The sequence below is a fragment of the Theropithecus gelada genome, chromosome 6 (assembly GCF_003255815.1).
Source record: "Theropithecus gelada isolate Dixy chromosome 6, Tgel_1.0, whole genome shotgun sequence".
Lineage (NCBI taxonomy): Eukaryota > Metazoa > Chordata > Mammalia > Primates > Cercopithecidae > Theropithecus > Theropithecus gelada.
The window spans coordinates 86,537,856-86,558,397 of record NC_037673.1 but is presented as its reverse complement, the minus strand read 5'-3'; the positions used below and the strand labels follow the sequence as shown (position 1 = coordinate 86,558,397).

The following is a 20,542-nucleotide window of genomic DNA, read 5'->3' as shown; positions in this document are numbered from 1 at the left end:
TACAAACTGTCACTAAAAACTTCCTGACTAACCAACTAAAAATGGACCTCTTGGGCCGGGCATGCTGGCTCACACCTGTAATCCCACCACTCTGGGAGGCTGAGGCAGGTGGATCACCTGAAGTCAGGAGTTTGAGAGCAGCTTGGACAACATGGTGAAACCCCATCTCTACTAAAAAATACAAAAATTAGCCAGGCATGGTGGCAGAGGCCTGTAATCCCAGCTATTCGGGAGGCTGAGGCAGAGGAATCGCTTGAACCTGGGAGGCAGAGGTTACAGTGAGCCAATATTGTACCATTGAACTCCAGCCTGGGCAACAAAGCAAGACTCTGTCTCAAAAAAAAAAAAAAAAAAAAAAGACCTCTCAGCATCTTCTATTTTCCCTCCCACTCTCTCTTTTCTGACTTAGTTTTTTCATAGCACTTACTGACATCTAACTCACTATATGATTTATGTGATGGTTAATTTTGTGGGTCAACTTGACCGGACTAAAGGAAGCCCAGATATCTGATTAGACATTATTTCCAAGTGTGTCTGTGAGGGTGTTTCCAAAAGAGATTTGCATGTGAATTTGCAGACTGGGTAAGCAGATGGCCGTCCCTGATGTCAGTGGGCATCACCCAACACCTTGAGGGCCTCAAAAGAACCACAAAGGTGGAGGAAGGTTAGCTTCACCTATCTTCTGCTTGACTGCTTGAGCTGGAACATTCCTTCTTCCACCCTTAGCATTCCTGGTTTTCAGGCCTTCAAACTCAAACTGAAATCTACACCATTCACCTCTGCCTCTCAGGCCTTTGAAATATACCACCAGCTTCTTCAGTCTCCAATCTGCCAGTGATCTCTTGTTGGTTCTGTTTCTATGGAGAATCCTAACACAATTTACATATTTGTTTATTGCTTAATACTCTCCTAGAATGTGAGCTCACAAAAGCAATGAGATAATTCTCAAGCACTAGTTTAATGAATTTAAAAAGACAATTTCTGATTCTAGTTTAATAAATTTAAAAAAAGGCCTTATGGGACTGGCTAAGAAGACATACTACAGTTAAAAGTAAAATTGACAAGAAATTGTACCCCCACTATCCCCTTCACTCTTTATTTAAAGAGTAGGGAAGGTGCAGAGAGAAATGTGGATGTCACAGCAGTGAGAGAATTGCTTTTGGGCTGCAGGGGCTTGATAAAAAATTGGAGTTTGTGGCTTGTAAACAAAGCTGCCCATGAGTAACATTTCCATAGAGACACTTCAATGGGATTGTTTCTTAATGGGAGGGAAAAAGAGGGGGAAGGAGAAAAAGTGTGATGGAAGCATTAAATGCTTCCCAGAAACAATCCACCTTATCTAAGATTTCCATAGACATATGTCAGTTCCAGGGCCATTGATGAGTCAAATTTACTGTACAATACTGACTTTCAAACTCTGACCACAAACCGCAGTGAGAAATGCATTTTACATGTGAACTACACAATCTTTAAAGAAAACTTTTATGAAACCCAAGTTAATGTATGACACACTTTGATCTATTCTATTTGATTCGATCCTATCCTATCCTATCCTATCCTATCCTATCCTATCCTATCCTATCCTATCCTATCCTATCCTATCCACTCTACTCTATCCCATCCCATCCCATTCCTATACCATCCCATCCACTCTACTCTCTCCCTTGCCATCTCACTCCATGTAAAATATGTTGGCAGTGGGACTCATCAATGTACTGTGTGACCCACAATTTTTAAACTTTTGCCTTAGAAAGTAATTTAAGTAGCTTGTCCTTTAGAGGTAAAGGTAGGAACAGTAAACATAACCATAGTGGAGGCTTCCACCGACTACCTTCTGACATGGATTTACCCTGACCCTTACTGATATGTGAAGGATACAAGCATGATATGGAAAGATCTGTGCAGGTGACCTACTGGATCTGCAGGCAGAGAAGTGAATCAGTATTGGCCTAGAGTATATTTTCCAGGGGTAAAGAGGAGAATGTAAGCAAATTCTCAGTGGAGTCTCAAGGTTTTCTGGGAACTTAAAATGCAGTACTTTGTCAACAGCTGACTTAGGGCTCTCCTGGATGCTAAAAGACAGTCCAGTGTCAGGTTTACTTTGAATGTGATTTATTGGGGTTGAAAAAAAATGGTTCAAACCTAGAATTATGGTCTTGCCTTGCAAAAGCTATATATAATTTTCAATTTGCAGGCTATAATTTCGAATCTAAGGAGAATAACCAAGTTAGATGAGACCCACACAGACCTTGCAAGAACTATTATTAGAGTAATTCTATTTGAACCATGTACTTCGAAAGTGCCAGATAATATTCTGCTGAGGGGGGATCAAATAGATCTGTGATTCTTAAGGAAAAGGTTAAGTGCTCTGTTTTCTTCTAGTGAAGAAAAAAATTATTGAAACTATGGGAAAAGGAATTATCATTTGGATTTACAGCTATCTTAGTAATTTTCTACACATTTCATAAATGTTTCATAAGGCAGAATTATGAAAACAAGTTCTTAGAAGATTAGAGTTCTAAAACAAATATGAAGTCAGCCAACTAATGACTGAAGACTGGCTTAACCTAGTTTTCTAACTACATTACCGGTTACTCAACCATTAAGGAGCTCAAGACGCAGCTACAGGCATGCTCAGGCAGCTAACAGCAATTTTCCAACACACTTAACTTTTGTAATACAATGAAAATGTACAATGCATCTTTAAACCTGCCTATGCCTACTTTGAATCTGACTAGATGGTCTCCTAATTTTTGGACATTAGATGACTATGTATTTGGCCATGAATAGCCAGTTATCTTTTATAGATAGTTTGATAAGACATCAGTTAGCACTCATTAAGAGTTAATAGGCTCAAATTCAATGCTGAAATCTTGAGTCAGAAATGGCATGATGTCTCAGGAAAATTAACCCTAAAGATAACCCTAATTGTGCAAGAAGATATTTGAATGAGTTATCATAAATGTCAGTTCCCAGAACTGTTTTCTGGTAGACCCTCAATCTGGATAAATGCCAGCATACCTCAAAGCTGCCTTTGTTTCTTTAATTTGGTTCTCTAACCATCACACACAAAACTGTAACACAAATTTAAAATTTGATTAAATTGTTTTACTTCTCTTGCCATATCACTATTCTAAAAATTCGACTTGAGTTAGATCCTTTGATTCTCTTATCAATGTGATTAACTGCATCTCTTTTCCCAACAGCTATCAGATTATCAGGGCATTGTCTGGTCTTAGAAATAATGGTATTTCCCAACAGCTGTAGGTATATTAGTTACTCTCTGTTGTTAAATAATTATATTTTTAATTAAGCAAATGGATACATAACTCACGCAGAGCTGTTTTTCATCCATTTAAACAATGGTACAATAGCCACAGGTGTGGCAGGGATTTTAATGCGTAAGGGAGTGAACTAATGTTTTATTGCTCATTCTTACTAGCAACATTGGACCAAGCCCTTACAGAAAAAAAAGGGAAACAGTGGTGTTCAGAAAAAAAGGCAATTCCCAGATTGAATGCCATATATATACTCTAGGGAGAAAGAGGCTGTCTAATACTTATATATTAGTGATCAAAGTGATTTGATCAAAGTGATTTGTGCCCAGTGATAGACTATTAAATTTTATTTCTGTGTTTGTCTGTCAATATTACATGTAAACCTTACTTTTTGTGATATTTTAATTCCAGGGTTTTTTTTTCTCCTTTTAAAATGTAGAGTTTAAATTGTTAATGGTTAAACTGGTTCACAGGTGTGTCTGATATTATTAGCAAATGTATGGTTGATGTTATAGCTTCTTTTTGCCCCAGGCTCACAAGTATATGCTTCCATTTTTTCTTTTTAAGAAAAGGAGCATTAGAATCTTATTTAACTCTGGATACTATGAGTTTGACATTAATGGTTTAAGACTAATAAATGAGCAGTCATACAGTTTTTTGGTCACTATGCTTCCTAAGCCTCCAAAATGGAGCTATTTCCACTATTCAATTTCATCTTTAATAAGCTAGGCAGATCCTGCTACCTTCTTGTTTTGTTTCCATTCACTTATTTTTTTACTTGGTGGAGTCTGTCCAGTGACAAAGTTTGTGAAAGATGTTTGTAAAAAAACCTTTTTTTCACGGTAGCAAAGCAGCTTTAATATAACCATGGATTAAATATTTATTTGCAAATACGCTAGCACTGGGGGAAAAAGATGGGGAGAAGGAAATCACATGTCTCGGAGATTGTATAATTAAATGAGTATAAGAATCAAATATTGTTCATTTCAATTACTTATTAATTTATAACTATTCTGATTTAGTCTTTATAAAATTGTACAACAGAGCTTTATGTAACTAGGCAACACATTTAAATCTTTCCTATAAGCAAATTTCTACTTCTTCCTTGAAGTTGATGAATCCTAATTGTAAATCACATTATTTGCTTTCTTGAAGGTTATTTATGATAAAATTTAAAGCTCGCTTCTGTCAAATTCAATTAAAAGAAAAAGATCTCTTTTGAATATGAGCCCTCAGCCTATTAAATGTTAAAAGATGCACTGAGGTTAAAAAATATGACTGGGTGGAATTTATTCACAACAAAAGGCAGAATAGTACAGTGATTACAAGCATGGACTCTGGAACCAGGCTACTTGAGGGCCTTCACTAGCTATGTGACCTTGTATTAGTTACTTAACTGCTCTGAGGCTCAATTTCCTCATCTGTAAATTGAATATACTAGGCCTCCCAAATAAGGTTTTGTGGATTGTGAGGATTTAGTGGTTGAAAAGTGGAACACTATGAACAGTTCCAGATAAACTTTGGCTTCTGTTTGTTATTCAAGAAATATATTTCTTTAGCACCAAAATGTATTAGATAAAATGTGATAGATAAAAAGTTCAATTATATTTGGATCTGCTCTCAAAGATTATATACATTCACTTTGGGAAGCAGAGGCAGGTGGATCACCTCAGGTCAGGAGTGCAAGACCAGCCTGGCCAACATGGTGAAACACCATCTCTACCATTAAAAAAAAAAACAAAACACTAGCCAGGCATGGTGGTGCATGCCTGCAGTTCCAGTTACTTGGGAGGCTGAGGCAGGAGAATTGCTTGAACTCAGGAGGCGGAGGTTGCAGTGAGCCAAGATCAAGTTGAGTGTACTGTACTCCAGCCTGGGTGACAGAGTGAGACTCCGTCTCAAAAAACAAAAAACAAAGCAAATAAAAGACTATATATTTGTAAATATTACATATATATTTGTATATACCCTATAAGAAAAGGTAGGAGATAAGTATTATAAGAGAGATTTATAAAAGTTACATAAAAGTTCAGGGAAAACAAGACGTTCTTCCTATTGATTATTATCAGGGAACTTTGGGGGAGGAAGAAGGAATTTTGGCTGGGCTATGAAGATGGGCCATATTTGAACATCCAAATATTGAGGCAAAGGCAGTGAGAGCAGCATAAAGAGAGGCAAAAAGCAAATGCATAAATTAGTGTAGGTTGTTCCTTTTGGCTGGTATTAAAGGTCCACGAAGGTGAGTAACAAGACGTTTGTAGCATTAGGTCACGAAGGAATACTGAAGGCCAGGTTAAACAATACATAATTACTTTACAGAGAAATGGGCAGCCATTTTAAATTTTGGAGAAGAGGTGTGGCATATTCACATAGCTTAAACTCATAGGAAAGAAAATAGGTTGGTGGAGAGAATGCTAGAGGCAGGGATACCAGTTAGGGAAGGATTGCTGTGGTCTCAGTAATGAAGGCCTGAGGTAGGGGAATGGCATAGGAGTGGCCCCCGCAATGTAATGAAGGGGTAGGCACAGAAATGTAGAGATAGAATCTCTAGTAGTACCCTCATATCAGAAAAGAGTAGGAGAGTTTAAAAATATATAAATTGTGGAATTTCATCACCAGAGATTCTAATTTAGTAAGTCTCACTATAGTGAGACTCATCAAACCATAATTTCTGAAAGCATAAGTAATTTTGATGATCAGTTAGTTTTGACAGCCACTGATCTGAGAGTATGACTATGAAGTGAAAGAAATTACCCTAGCTTTCAGGTTAGGAAAATCAGAAAAAGTATCAAGAGGAAGAAGAAAAGAAAGGAGTGAAAGAATAACACTGAGATCAGAGCAATTAGGATAAGGCAGAGGAGCAAAGTTGATGACAATATCTGTACATCTTGAGGACAAGCTATCAGAGAGAAACCCAAGCAAATGTATCCCAAGACATTTGAAAATGTGAGCTTATATGTGGAGAGAGAAGTTAGGCTCAAGTTAATAGATTTGAACACTATCACTATGACATAAAAAATGCAAAGGCAATCCCTGGAATGTACATAAACTTCAGAGTTTTCAGGCATAAGAAGAAAGGGTTATGACCTGGAAGTTAGCAGGAAAATACTTGTAAAAAGAATAGGGTGTCATGAAAACCAAGAGAGATGGACTTTTCAAGGAAGGCTGGTTATCAGTAGTGATTTCTACAGAAGAACTGAAAGATAACGCAGATGAGAAGAGTGGTCAGTGGATTTGGTGCCCAAAGTCATGAGTGATGAATGAAAGAGAATAAGCAAGGTGCTCTGAAGGCTTAACAGTGAACAGAAGGTGATCAGAACAGGCAACTTGTATGAACTACTTTTCAAGAGTAGTTGTTGGTAAAAGAAAGAAGAGAGGCAGGGCAGTAATTTGATAAAGCAGCAGCATTACAAGTAAGCTCTTCCAGGCAGTGTAAAGTGATACATATTTCTACGTGGACAAGAAAGACCTACAGGAGAGAGAAACATTTAAGATGTGAGGCAGTTGTGGAAAATTCAATGAAACAAGTTCCAAGAGTAGGAAAAACACATGAAAGACACAATTGGGAGAGCTGGCTTTGGTGAGAATGAGCCACTTACTTTCTCATCTAAGATGAAATGAAAAATGGTGAAGAAGAGAGATGGCAAAGAGAAATGATCAGAGAACATAAGGAAAGTTGTATGAGGTAACACCATGTTGTTTTCATGTCTTGACTAGACAGTGAGGACAGAATGTATAAAACACAGACTTCAGGGTAGTAGAATCTGTTTCAAAGATCGCTTAAGACTTATCAATTAAAAATAATCCAAAGGATGTCTCAGAAGCAGAGATGGCTTAGTTAAGGGTACTTATAATAATTAGTATCCATTACACAGTAGCACTAATTGGCTGATAAAAGAGAACTGTGTGGCAAAGAGCGGGTTGGTGATTGGCAAAATTTCTTTTTTTCCTATATATATATGTGTGTGTGTGTGTGTATATATATACATATATATATACACATATATATATATATATATATATATTTTTTTTTTTTTAAAGACCGAGTCTCACTCTGTCACCCAGGCTGGAGTGCAGTGGCACGATCTCTGCTCACTGCAAGCTCCACCTCCTGGGTTCACACCATTCTCCTGCCCCAGCCTCCCAAGTAGCTAGGACTACAGGCGCCCGCCACCATGCCCAGCTAAGTTTTTGTATTTTTAGTAGAGACGGGATTCCACCATGTTAGCTAGGATGGTCTCGATCTCCTGACCTCGTGATCCACCCACCTCAGCCTCCTAAAGTGCTGGGACTACAGGCATGGGCCACCGCGCCCAGCCTATATATATATATCTTTAATTGTACTTTAAGTTCTAAGGCACACGTGCACAACGTGCAGGTTTGTTACATAGGTATACGTGTGCCTACTCTTGGAACTTGTTTCATTGAATTTTCACAACTGCCTCACATCTTAAATATTTCTCTCTCCTGTAGGTCTTTCTTGTTCATCTAGAAATGTGTATCATACTGTAAAAATGTCACTTTCTTCTATTCACTTGAGTTTTATACTATGTAAACTGTTGAGTATAGCATTATGATCATGGGTATTGTGCTAACCGTTCATTTTTAAAGAAATTTATGATGCAATTGCTAATTCCCCAAATTACCTTTCCCTACTTCCTGTTTCTGTAGTACTAGTACACCCATTTTCCTTTATTTCCCGATCTCCTCTTTAATAATGTACCAGTTGATTCGTGTAACTACAGTATGATCATACAAAGGATTGTGGACTATGTATTTCCTTAAAGAACTGTGTAGGCACTGAATCATAAATTAGAGGTAACTTTAAATAATGAAAATAACAACAAATAATACATGGAAAAAGTTGCAAACCAAGAACGGAAATACAGGTAAGAACTTGGGAGAGAGAAATATAGTGTGTTACAGTATCACCATGTTGATATTAACTGAGATGGCTCATAGACCAGCTTGAGAGAGAAACACGGTGCTTTCAATGCCATACTTATTCCAAGATAAAACAGCCTCAAGAGACTAATTTTTCTGCTCTCTAGTCAAGTTTTATATATACTCATTCTGAATAAAATCCTGGAGAGAAACATTTTAAAAAATCAGTAACTGTATTTTCATTAGCCAAGAGTTGAATGGAAAACTTTAGTCATCCATTTTTTAAAAAGTGGTCTTAAGTAAAAAAATTTAAAAAATTAGCTGGGCATGGTAGCATGTGTTTATAGTCCTGGCTACTTGGGAGCCCAAGGTAGGGGTATCTCTTGAGCCCAGGAGATTGAAGCTGCAGGGAGCTATGATTGTGCCATGGCACTCCATCCTGGACAATACAGTAAGACTCGGTCTCAGAAAAAAATAGGATCTGCCAGGAAAATTAAAATTTATTATTAATTTGGAGAACAATGGCAAGAAAATAGATAGGAAACTTACTTAGCCTGAGTACAAAACTGATAAACAATGGGAATGTTCCATTAATTCTCTGGGTCAAACATCATATGGTATGGCAGTGAAATGCACATGTCAACAAGAGATGCCAGCCACATTAAGGGTCAAAGAGTGTGCGATGCACCTAAACAACAACATCACTTTGATACTCTTAGACATTGGCTTTAAGTGTGTATCACGTTAACGTATCTTCCACTAACACCCTACTGAAGCTTATTTATCACGGATATCAAGATGGAAATGAGTTTCAATTCTATTCTGTCTCCTCTCTCATCACCGTAAGTGATGAACTCAGCAAGCAAGAGTGAGTTTAGTTGTGTTATTTAAGTCGAGTTTTATCAGAAGTCATATCACTTTTAGGTGGCAGCACTAGTTAAGTATGGTTAGGACATTAAAGACTGTGGAGAAGTAGTGAATATTTGTTTTATTTTTAAATTTTTAAATTAATTAATTAATTTTTGAGACGGAGTTTCACTCTTGTTGCTCAGGCTGGAGTGCAATGGGGTGATCTCGGCTCACTGCAACCTCCACCTCCCCGGATCAAGACATTCTCCTGCCTCAGCCACCAGAGTAGCTGGGAATCCATCATGGCCAGGCTGGTCTCAAATTCATGACCTCAGATGATCCACCTGCCTCGGCCTCTCAAAGTGCTGGGATTACAGATGTGAGTCACCATGCCCAGCTCCTGAATTTTTCCTTTTATTCTATAGTCTAATGATTGTCATTGGATGATTTTATGACATAGTCAATTTTGCTTTTTAGAATGCTTCAGTGTGGAATGGGGATAGATGAGAACTGAGCAATATCAGTCTCAAGATAGCTGTAATAGTCTAAGGATGAGATGATGGGAGACATCACTAAGATGCTACAGACTGAATTGTTTCCTCCACCCCCCAAATTTGTATGTTGAAGCCCGAACTCCCAATGCAATAGTATTTGGAGATGGGGCCTTCAGAAGGTGATAATCTCATGAAGGTGGAGCCCCCATGATGGAATTAGTGTCCTTATAAGAAGAGACATGAGAGGGCTCTCTCTCACCCAAGAGAGGAGACAGCAAAATATCCATGCAAGCCTCGCCAGGACCTGAATCAGCTGATGCCTTGATCTTGGACTTTCAGTCTCTGGAACTGTGACAAATAAATGTCTGTTGTTTAGGACACCCAGTCTATGGTATTTTGTATGGCAGCCTGAGCGAATACACCAGGCAAAATCATGAAGAAAGGGAGGGGAACATTTGAGAGATACCGGTGAAGTATACAGGAGAAAGGAGTTATATATCTGACTGTATTCTGCACCAATTACATATTGAAAGGGTTCCTATACTAATAAAAATACTAACACATATTGAGTGCTTAGTATGTTTCAGGGACTATACTAAATATTTATATGAATTAAAATTTTATCTTTCACACAACCCTACAAAATTAAATAATGTTATTATACTTGTATTACATATGAGAATAGTGAAGAAAAGTAGGGATGTTTTGGTACACCATAAAGAGGGGCAATCTTTCTTGGAAATCAGAAGATTAAGTAGAAGATGAAGGATTAATTTTCCAACCCTGATACCTTCAAGTTTTTTTTTTTTTTTTTGCAGGGTGGGGTGGAGCTGGGTGTGAAGTCTAATACTACTTTTATGAAATTAGAGTTCTTTAAGTTTAATATTTAATGTTTACATGTCACTATTACCAAGAAGAGTTTTGAAAACAAAATGGTAAGGGCAAAAGTATTGGTGTTAACAACAATGGCAGCTCTGGAGAGCCTGTGAATCAACTGGCGATTCTAATCCCACAATTTAACAGCTTTGTAAATGTGAAAGCGTTTCTAAGCCTCTCATTTCCTTGATTTTCTTGTCTGACTAGAGGAAATCATACCTGCTTCATAGGCTTCATGTAAAAATTGAGATAAAATGTTTGATAGCAAACTAGGTTGACTATAGTTAACAACATGTACTGTATATTTCAAAACAGCTAGAAGAGATAACTTGAAATGTCCCCAACACATTGAAATGATAAATATTCAAGGTGATGGACATCCCAAGTACCCTGACATGATCATTACACATTCTATGTGTGTCACAGAATATCACATGTACACCATAAATATGTACAGATATTATGTCCATAAGTATATATTAAATTGAGATAATATACGTGAAATTCTTAACACAGTGCCTGATGAATGGTGAATGGTGAATCTTAATGGGTGGCAGTAATGATGATGACAACAACCATGATGTGGATCACCAAGGTGCAAAGGGAGATGCGCACCTGCCACTTACATGCAGTGCCAGCCCTTTACTCTTTCTCTCACCCCCGTCCCATATCCATGCTCTATGCCCTCTGTCCACCTAGAAAAAAGATGTCAATTAAACATAATAGTTTAGTACTGAAATAGCCTGAGTTGGGGATTACCTTTGTCCTCATCCATCTTCAATTGAGACTGGTAAAAGGCACTAAAGTAAGAAATCCAGGAAACCTGAGTTCTAGAAAGGTCCAGGTCTGCCGCAAGGGGTCAGCCCCTTTTCCTTTTTGGTGACACGTGTAAATCAGGGGTGTTTCAACAGAAATTTAAGCCTTCTCTCCAAAGTATGATTTTCCTTTTTACTTTTCATGTCAATATGTAAAGCCTTAGGAAACTCCTGATGTTATTGTTCTAGGAGTTTTTCATGAGCAATATCAAATCCCAAGTGTTTTCAGAAACAATAATGAAGAAAACAAATGCTGAATGACTACACATCATCTTCTAGGCAGAGAGATTTCCGACATGAATCTTTGAGGAATGAGGTAAAAAACCTAAGCAGAGAATGGGCATCCATATGTATATGTTTTTAATATGTGGGATTTCCCCCACCACTATTGGCAAAATGTGGGAAGAGTGAACTGTGCTTCACAAAGATTTTTTCAAGATTGAGTGGGAGTGTCTGTTCATGGTCGAGCGAGAAGCTAGGGTTTTCCTTAGGCCCCAAGGCATTGTTTTTTTAAAATGTTATTTTCAGAAATGGAACTGGGAGTAGACTTCAAACAGGCATCTAACTGCCAAGGACATGTGAAACCTGTTATGTTGGTCATTCTGGATCCTATTCAAGTACGTACTGTTACTGGGTAAGATCACTTTTACTTTACTTTAGCAGAAGCCCCAATTCTGCTTCAGGAAAAAAAAATCATATCATGTTTTTCCATTTTTATTTATAAATCCTGAAGGTTTCTGCAAGCAGTAACATTTAAAAGGACAATGATATACTTACAAGTTTGATGTGAGAATAATGAGAATACTGAAACACCAGAATGTTTCAGCTATTGATTGCTTCATAATAAGCTAGCACCAAACTTGGTGACTTAAAATAATGTACTATTTCTCCCAATTCTGCAATCTGGGATAGGAAGATTTTCAACTCTGTGTACAGTGTGCATTGGGGATGGAACCTACAAGAAATCTTCTTCACTCACATGTCCATTTCCGGAATCAGAGTTGGTTTGCCTGACACAACTGGAGGCTGGCTGAACCTCCCTTTGCACATGTCTGCTCCACATGGCCAGTCTGGGGTTTCTACCACCGTGGTGGTCTCTGGGTAACTGAACTTAGTTGGTGGCTGGCTTCCAAGAGGAAGGAATCCACAACTGCCATTCATCTTAAAGTCTCGGCCCATTATGAAAAAGCACCACTTCCATCACATTACATTGGTCTAAGCAAGTCCAAAGCCAGCCCAGATGTAAAAGGATGAGAAGCAGTCTCCATCCTTTGATGTGAGGAGTAGCACCTACATAAAAGGAGAAAAGTAACTGATGGCAGCCATCTTTGGAGACTGCAACACAGTTTATTTACCAGGAGCTCTTTCCTTTCCCTCTTTTTCCTTTGGATTTCATTTCCTTTGAACTCTATTTGAAATTTTAAAAATGACAAGAGTAAAAAAGGCATTCAACTTTAGGATGTAAGGCATGAGCATTTACAATATTCACTATAAAAAGTTTTCAATAATTTTTATAATAATAATAAAATATTGATTTATATTACTATTGTTGTTCACTCTAAGGTTGAAGAAATGGAAGCATTCATCCTCAAATAAGGCTCCCATGTAAGAGATGTGGCCATTACAGTATCAAGAGATTCTAAATGTCTCAGGTTCACATTACATGACTAGTTGGATCAAGCCACATTTCCATTTTCATATATCATATTGAAACCTATGTGTGGGATTTTTAGAAGAAAGGGATTTGTAATCATCTACTTCCTTTGTTGATTGAAATGAATTTTCCTCTCCTGATCTATGAATCATTCCTCATATAAGAACTGAATCATGAATCAGAAAGGAGTCAGTAAATTCTAATGAGCCTAAAAAGAGAGACAAGCTTATCATTGCCAGAGATCAAAACCAAGCCCGAAAATTACAGGCTTTGTTTAAAATGCTGTTTGAGACACTGAAATTTAGTTCAGGGACATACCTTTATCAAAACTCATTCTCACTGCACATCCACCCACTGAAGGGAGGAGGAGGCAAGTGATTCTCATTAGGAGTCACTGACCTTCAACAATTTGGTCCATGGCAGTCAATGGGCCACAAAAAGTCAAGTTGTCCTGTCCCAGGCCATGCTTAGGGAGGGAAGGGGTTGATGGTGGGCATCTATAGCACTGAGTGTATTCCATTTATGAGGTGCTTATTCTTTGTTCTCCCCATTCCTTTGGGTTTCACTGAGTTTATCTGAACTCTGTTTGAAATGAAGGGATGTTGGGAACAAAAAAGTCATTCAAAATACACGGTGTAAGGGATGGTTACTTGTATTCATTACAACCAGTGAACAAATGTGATGCAAAGTTGCTCCTGTGGTCAGGCACATTTAATCCACAAAGAGAGTGATTAGCTTGGAGCTCAGTTCTACAGAAATCGTGGAAGATTTTGAGCCCAGCAAGACGTCCTGCGTCTACCTGCTTCTGGACCCCAGAATATATCAGGTCTATGGTTTTGGCCTATTCTACCGGTACATTTGGTGTTTCTGCTTTATTTCTGTTCTATAGAGATGCTCATGGTACTTTTAACATTCTTTTGTTATATATTATTCTTTGGCTATTCTGTATATAGAGTAAGGCAGAGGGCAAAACGTGAATTTATAGTACCATCTTAACTGGATATTTAACAGGTTAACACAAGAGAATTTTAGCAAAAAGATTCACAGAGAGTGTCAACTGCTCCATGGTAGAGTAAATAGAAGAAATACCTCATGTAAATGACGAGTTGATAGGTGCAGTAAACCAACATGGCACATGTATACCTATGTAACAAACCTGCACGTTGTGCACATGTACCCTAGAACTTAAAGTATAATTACAAAAAAAGAAAAGAATTATCTGGAAAAGAAAAAAAAGAAATTTTGAATTTGAGTTAAGTGGAGCATATTCAAGTAGAGGTTGAGTTATAGTATGTTGAAAATAAAAACACAAAAGATCAGGTTGGGAGCAAAGCTGAACATGAGTTTTGGGAATTATAGAGTTTTGGAACTGGGAATTTAATTGAATTGGGAATTACAGAGAATTTGGGATTATATAACTTTAAAAAATATTTCTTATAAAAATAGTCCTAATAATAATAACTTTTGAGGAATATTTACAAACAAATCAGAGAATTAAATCATTTAATTTCTACTTTGATAATATTACAGTTTCTCTCCTTCTTAATGCTATCTTTAGCTTGGGTATCCATTTATACAATTATAGAATTTTGTGGTACATTGATGATTATTAATTTATTCATTTAATTAATAAATATTAATTATGCTCCTGCTATCCACTGAGCACTCTGTAAGGCCCTGGGGATACAGAGATGAATACTAAATGGTTCCTGCCCTCAAGGAATTAATAATTTTTTAAGGAAATCCACCAACCCACACACACCAAAACAAATGACCACTCCATTCTAAGATAAGTGCTACAATGACTAAAGGGACAAGTACTTTAAAGGCATAGAGAAGGAAATGAGTAATTCTTATTTGGTGTGATTCTGTAAAGAGGCAATTCGTAAAGCTTCACAAAAGAGCGAGAATATTGAAAGTTTCTAGAATTTCTGTAAAGAAGTAAAGGGATGTCTAGGAGAATTAACTTGTGATTGTCAAGCACATCACTGTTGCTTAGATTCTGAAGTTATTTTGGAAAGCTTTGTAGAGCTAATAAAGAATACAGGAGGGTGATAAGCCCCTTGCACCGGTCTCTCACTCATCTACATTTTCCCATATCACTTATTGAGCACATGGGTTTTATCAACTAATGGGGAGGAGCTGAAAGTAGAGATTTCTTTACATGAGCAAAGATGGCAAAGTCAGGCAAATTTAGGAAAAAGTAAATAGATTGGCATGCCAGAATGCAGGATAATAGTAACTAATTTGGGAATGGAAACATGGTCCCGGGTTGGACTGTGGAAACTCTTGTAAGCTAAAGGGACTGGACTTTTTTTGGGGACAACGAGAGAAACCTTGACTGAAATGCTGGAGAATGAGGAAATCCACTTTATATTTTTAAAATGTAGACATCTGAGATAATGAAATGGAGAATAAAAAGAGTAGAACCAGAGATATTAATCAGAAAACTGTGGCAAAAGTCCAAGTATAATGACTATTAGAATGAATTGCCATGGGAATAGGGGAATTAGAAATATTATACTTTTTTATTTGTAACACAACAATAGGGCAATGCTTCTATTCACATTTTATGTAAGAGAGGGTTCCCTTGTTAAGATACAACTGTGCTGGAACTTTTGCCTTATATTCAATGCCTGAGGGCTATCTTTTTCCGATAATCAGGGTACTGTTTTATCTACTATATCAGTAATGAAACATATTCAAGAGGTGCATGGGGTGATTTAGGCATTCAAAGAATTAACTCACTATGTTAGGCCCCTATCTTATGTTAGCATTATTGAAAACATGCAAGCACTGGCACTTTTACATTACATATAAAACAACAAATCTTGTCACTTAGAGGAAAAAACAAACGACCATTCTCCCCCAAAAAGAATGTACATTTTAATAAGATGAATCCCAAGTTTATTAAAAGCATAGCTTCTGAAATGGGACCTAATTAAACTAAAGAGCTCCTGCACAGCAAAAGAAACTATCAACATAGTAAATAGGCAACCTACAGAATGGGAGAAAATTTTTGCAAACTATGCATCTCACAATGGTCTAATATTCAGAATCTTTGAGGAACCTAAACAAATTAACAGGCAACCCAAACAAGACCATTAAAAAGTGGGCAAAATACATGAACAGACACTTTTCAAAAGAAGACATATGTGCCATGAAGAAGCCAACAAGCACATGAAAATGCTCAACATTGCTAATCATTAGAGAAATGCAAATCAAAACCACAATGAGATACCACTTCACACCAGTCAGAATGGCTATCATTAAAAAGTTAAAAAATAACAGATGCTGGCGAGGCTGTAGAGAAAAGGGAATGCTTATACATTGTTGGTAGGAATGTAAATTAGTTCAGCCATTGTGAAATGCAGCTTGGCTATTTCTCAAAGAACTCAAAGCAGAATTACTAGTCGACCCAGCAATCCCATTATTGGGCATGTACCCAAAGGAATAGAAATTGTTGTACCATGAAGACACATGCACACATGTTAATCACATCACTATTCACAATAGCAAAGACATGAAATCAACCTAAATACCCATCAGTGGCAGACTGGATAAAGAAAATGTACATATACACCATGGAATACTATGCAGCCATAAAAAGCTGAGATCATCTCCTTTGCAGCAACACAGATGGAGCTGGAGGCTGTTATCCTAAGTGAACTAACAGAGGAACAGAAAACCAAATACCACATGTTCTCACTTATAAGTGGGGGTAAATATTGAGTACATATAGACACAAAGATGGGAATAAGAGACACTGGGGCCTACTTGAGGGTACAGGGAAAGAGGAGGGTGAGGACTGAAAAATTACCTATTGGATATTATGTGTATTACCTGGGTGGTGAAATAATCTGTACATCAAACCCCCATGAGGTGACATGCAATTTATCTACACAATAAACATGCACATGTACCCCTCAACCTAAAATAAATGTAAAAAGAAAGAAGTTAAATTTTTAAAAAAAGTAATTAAAAAAAAGAGTATTAAAACTGAAAAAAACAAGCATAGCTTCTAGATAAATTCTGTGTCCTATGAAAAAGTAGAATTTATACATTGAATATTTTTTATTAAAGGAGTCAAGATTAATCATAACCTTAAACAATATTCCTCGGCTGGGCATGGTGGCTCACGCCTGTAATCCTAGCACTTTGGGAGGCCGAAGCAGGTGGATCACCTGACCTCAGGAGTTCAAGACCAGTCTGGGCAATGTGGTGAAACCCCATCTCTACCGAAAATACAAAAGTTAGCCAGGTGTGGTGGCACATGCCTGTAGTCCCAGCTACTCAGGTGGCTGAGGAAGGAGCATCGCTTGAATCTTATAGGCAGAGGCTGCCATGAGCCAAGATCGTGCCACTGCACTACAGGCGGGGTGACAGAGTGAGACCCTGTCTCAGAAAAAAAAAAAAATTCTGCCAACACAAGGATTGCATGCTAAATGAGAAAGAATAGAAAAGAGCTGGCTAGATACTGCTATCCTACAAAGTATCCCACAAAGTAATACAAATGAGTGTCTTTTCTTTATACTACAAGGAAAATCCTTTTGCATATTAACTGATCAAGTTCAGGAACTAGAACTGCATTACATTAGAGTGACACCCTGTAGCTACTGAGCCCCTAATAATGTATTAGACACTAGTCTAGAGACATCATATATGCTACTTGCTTAAACTTTGACAAGCACTTAAAATGTGAAGAACTCCTCTAAGACTGTCATTCATTTGACTTTAGACTTGTAAAACTTTAGAAAAAAGGAGACTTCTCTTCCTCACTGGCCCGAGAGGGATCCTCTACTCCCAGTTCTTAAGCTGCTCCCTAATATCCCAGTCACTCACATAACATTTTACAGAGCATTTTCTGTATGCAGGTGTGAGCCTATTGCTTCTAGTTAAGAAAATTCCTGAGGGCCTGTAATCTAAAAACAATAATTAAAAGAATCAGATCATAAAAATCTCTGTTAGGTATGATTCAAAGGGAAAAAATGAGCTGCAGTGAAAGCCAATTTGAACTAGAAAGACTTGCATTCTTAAGTAACCAGACATGTGTAGCCACTTATGTAGCTGTCTGATTACATGTTTTTAAACATCTGTCAGCACAACCAGACCTCCGCATGCACACTCATGAGCACTGTGGATGTTTGTTCGACTGTGCAGAAGTCTCAGAATCGGAGAGAAATGAACAGATTTCACAGGGAGAACACAAGTCATTATTGGTTCACTTAAGGCAGGCTTGGGAAGTGGCTCCCAAGGCTGTGACTCATTTACTTGGCTATCAATATCTTAAGGACAAAATTGGAATGAGCAATAAAACCTACAGAGCCCTGGAGAAAGAGACACATCAGAGGTACCAAGAAGCAGGAGAAACTGGAGAGCTAGAGCTTAACTTGTGGCTTCAGAGCTGAAAGCTGAGCCGAACTTCCCTCTTCTTGATAAAAAAAATGCAGTGACATTTTCCCACCATTAAAGCGTTTCAATCTCCAAAGTATAAATATAGTTCCTTTCAAACCTGCAGCATTTGTCCTTCCTCTGAAGACATCGTCATATGTTTTCCACTGTGGCTTCACCTGGTAGGCATGGATGAACACCACGAACACCACCACAAGGCACATCAAAGGAACAAGCGCTGCAGTGAACAAAGCAGCATAGACGTTTGGAATAAAACACCTGGAAGAGAAATGAGAAGAGGTAACTCAGACAGTTTCAGTGCAGATATTTCTACATTCAGAATGTATCACATCACTACTTTATACTAGCTCTTTGTATCTGGATGCTGGCAACATCAGATTTTTGGTTTGCCAAACTTAAGTTTTGTTTGAGTACAACATCCGATTAAATCTAACCCACTGCTTCACACAGTCGGTTCCCCGGAACATTCGCCTCGTGTAAAGTTCAGAAAGCTGCAAAAAAAGGTTATGGCCAAATAAATTTGAGAGATGCACACTACATACATCTCACAGAAGTTAAGGGTACATATCTGTTCATTTTTAAAAAGCCACAGAAAGTCATGGAGTCAAGGGATCTGGGCTCTGAAATCAGGCTATTGAATCCAGCACCACATCTTAAAAAAAAAAGTCACTTTAGATACATTTTTTAACTTCTCTGAACACTCATCTTTAAAATAAAGATTACAGGTGGGGTGCAGTGGCTCATCCCTGTAATCACAGCACTTTGGGAGGCTGAGGCTGGCAGATCCCCTGAGATCATGAGTTTGAGACTAGCCTGGCCAACATGGTGAAACCCTGTCTCTACTAAAAATACAAAAAAATTAGCTGGGCGTGGTGGCAGGTGCCTGTAGTCCCAGCTACTTGGGAGGTTGAGGAAGGAGAATTGCTTGAACCTGGGAGGCGGAGGTGAGGTTGCAGTGATCCAAGATCATGCCACTGCACTCCAGCCTGGGTGACAGAGTGAGACTCCATCTAAAAAAATAATAATAAAATAAAAATAAATAAATAAATAAATAAATAAATAAAATAAGGATTATAATAGTATCCGCAACAAAAGTTAGTTGTCAAGATTAACTGAAATAATTCACATAAAGCATTTAGTAAATTTGGTTTAACCCATCATTTCTAGACTTCAACGAAAATTAAACCCTTCTCCTTTTTCTCACACACACACACACACACACACACACACACACACACACAGATACACAGACATATGGTCATGCTACAGGACTAATGTGCCCTGGAACACACTTTGGGAATCACTGATCTAGTCATGCCCAGCTTATGTTTCAAATTAGTTGGTGGATTCCAGGGAGAGTTCCAGGTTCCTTTCTACTTCCTTCCTCTATTTAACCTCAAAAGAAGAATGCCATCAGGATTTATGGCCATGGGGCTGATGACAAAGTCACTGTGTCCTGTCAATGACTGATCATGTCAGAGGGACTTCTCTTGACCTCTTTGGCCCCTCATGGTAAAAGGTCACAGAGGCCATTGCTGCTCCTGCATAGGAGGAGGCCAAGCCACCTGCTCTCTTCCCTCCACCCCCTTTCCCTTCTCTCCCTTTCTGCTCTTTCCTTCCTTCCCTCTCTCTCCATTTGGAGTTTTCTTCCTGGGAGGAGTTTTCTTCCTAACAGAGGAAATAAAGGATGAAGGATCATGTCACAATTAGGGAGCTAATAACAAAGCATGGGTTTGCCTTGCTTTTCCAGCCCCAGCATCCCTTGGGAACCATAAGAGAGAAGGTATTGTTTAAAGGCAAATCTGAGGATTCCCAGGGCTCCACTCTTGTCATCTCCACAATCTTGTTTTTTGAGTGACTGACAGTTTTCTTATTTCTAAACTATACATTTCCCCAAGAGCCATGTATTCTCTCTTGAAAATGAAGATAATTTATCCATTTAGAAGCTACACTGCACAATTATATTTATTATTACCAGAGTTTAGATAGGACAACGGGGTCCGAGGCAAACTTAGATTATTTATTTATTTATTTTGGTAACACTGAAATTATCAGCAAAATGGTTTTAGAGATATAACTAGAAATTTTTACTTATGGAACATAACATCCACTTGTGCTTTGCATAAAATCGTGCATGAAAATCTCAAAATGGGGGGCGGAGCAAGATGGCCGAATAGGAACAGCTCCAGTCTCCAACTCCCAGCGCGAGCGACACAGAAGACCGGTGATTTCTGCATTTTCAACTGAGGTACTGGGTTCATCTCACTGGGGAGTGCCGGA

At 38.0% G+C, this 20,542-nt stretch overlaps 1 protein-coding gene across 1 annotated transcript in view; it reads right to left on the bottom strand.

Moving 5' to 3' along the window:
- The window catches only part of ADGRV1 (adhesion G protein-coupled receptor V1), a 596,167-nt gene that overhangs the window by 75,060 nt on the left and 500,565 nt on the right, over positions 1-20,542 (bottom strand). Inside the window, exon 86 of the mRNA XM_025388176.1 lies at positions 18,363-18,520. Within this exon, the coding sequence (XP_025243961.1) occupies positions 18,363-18,520 (158 nt within the window). The remainder of the gene's footprint in view (positions 1-18,362; positions 18,521-20,542) is intronic.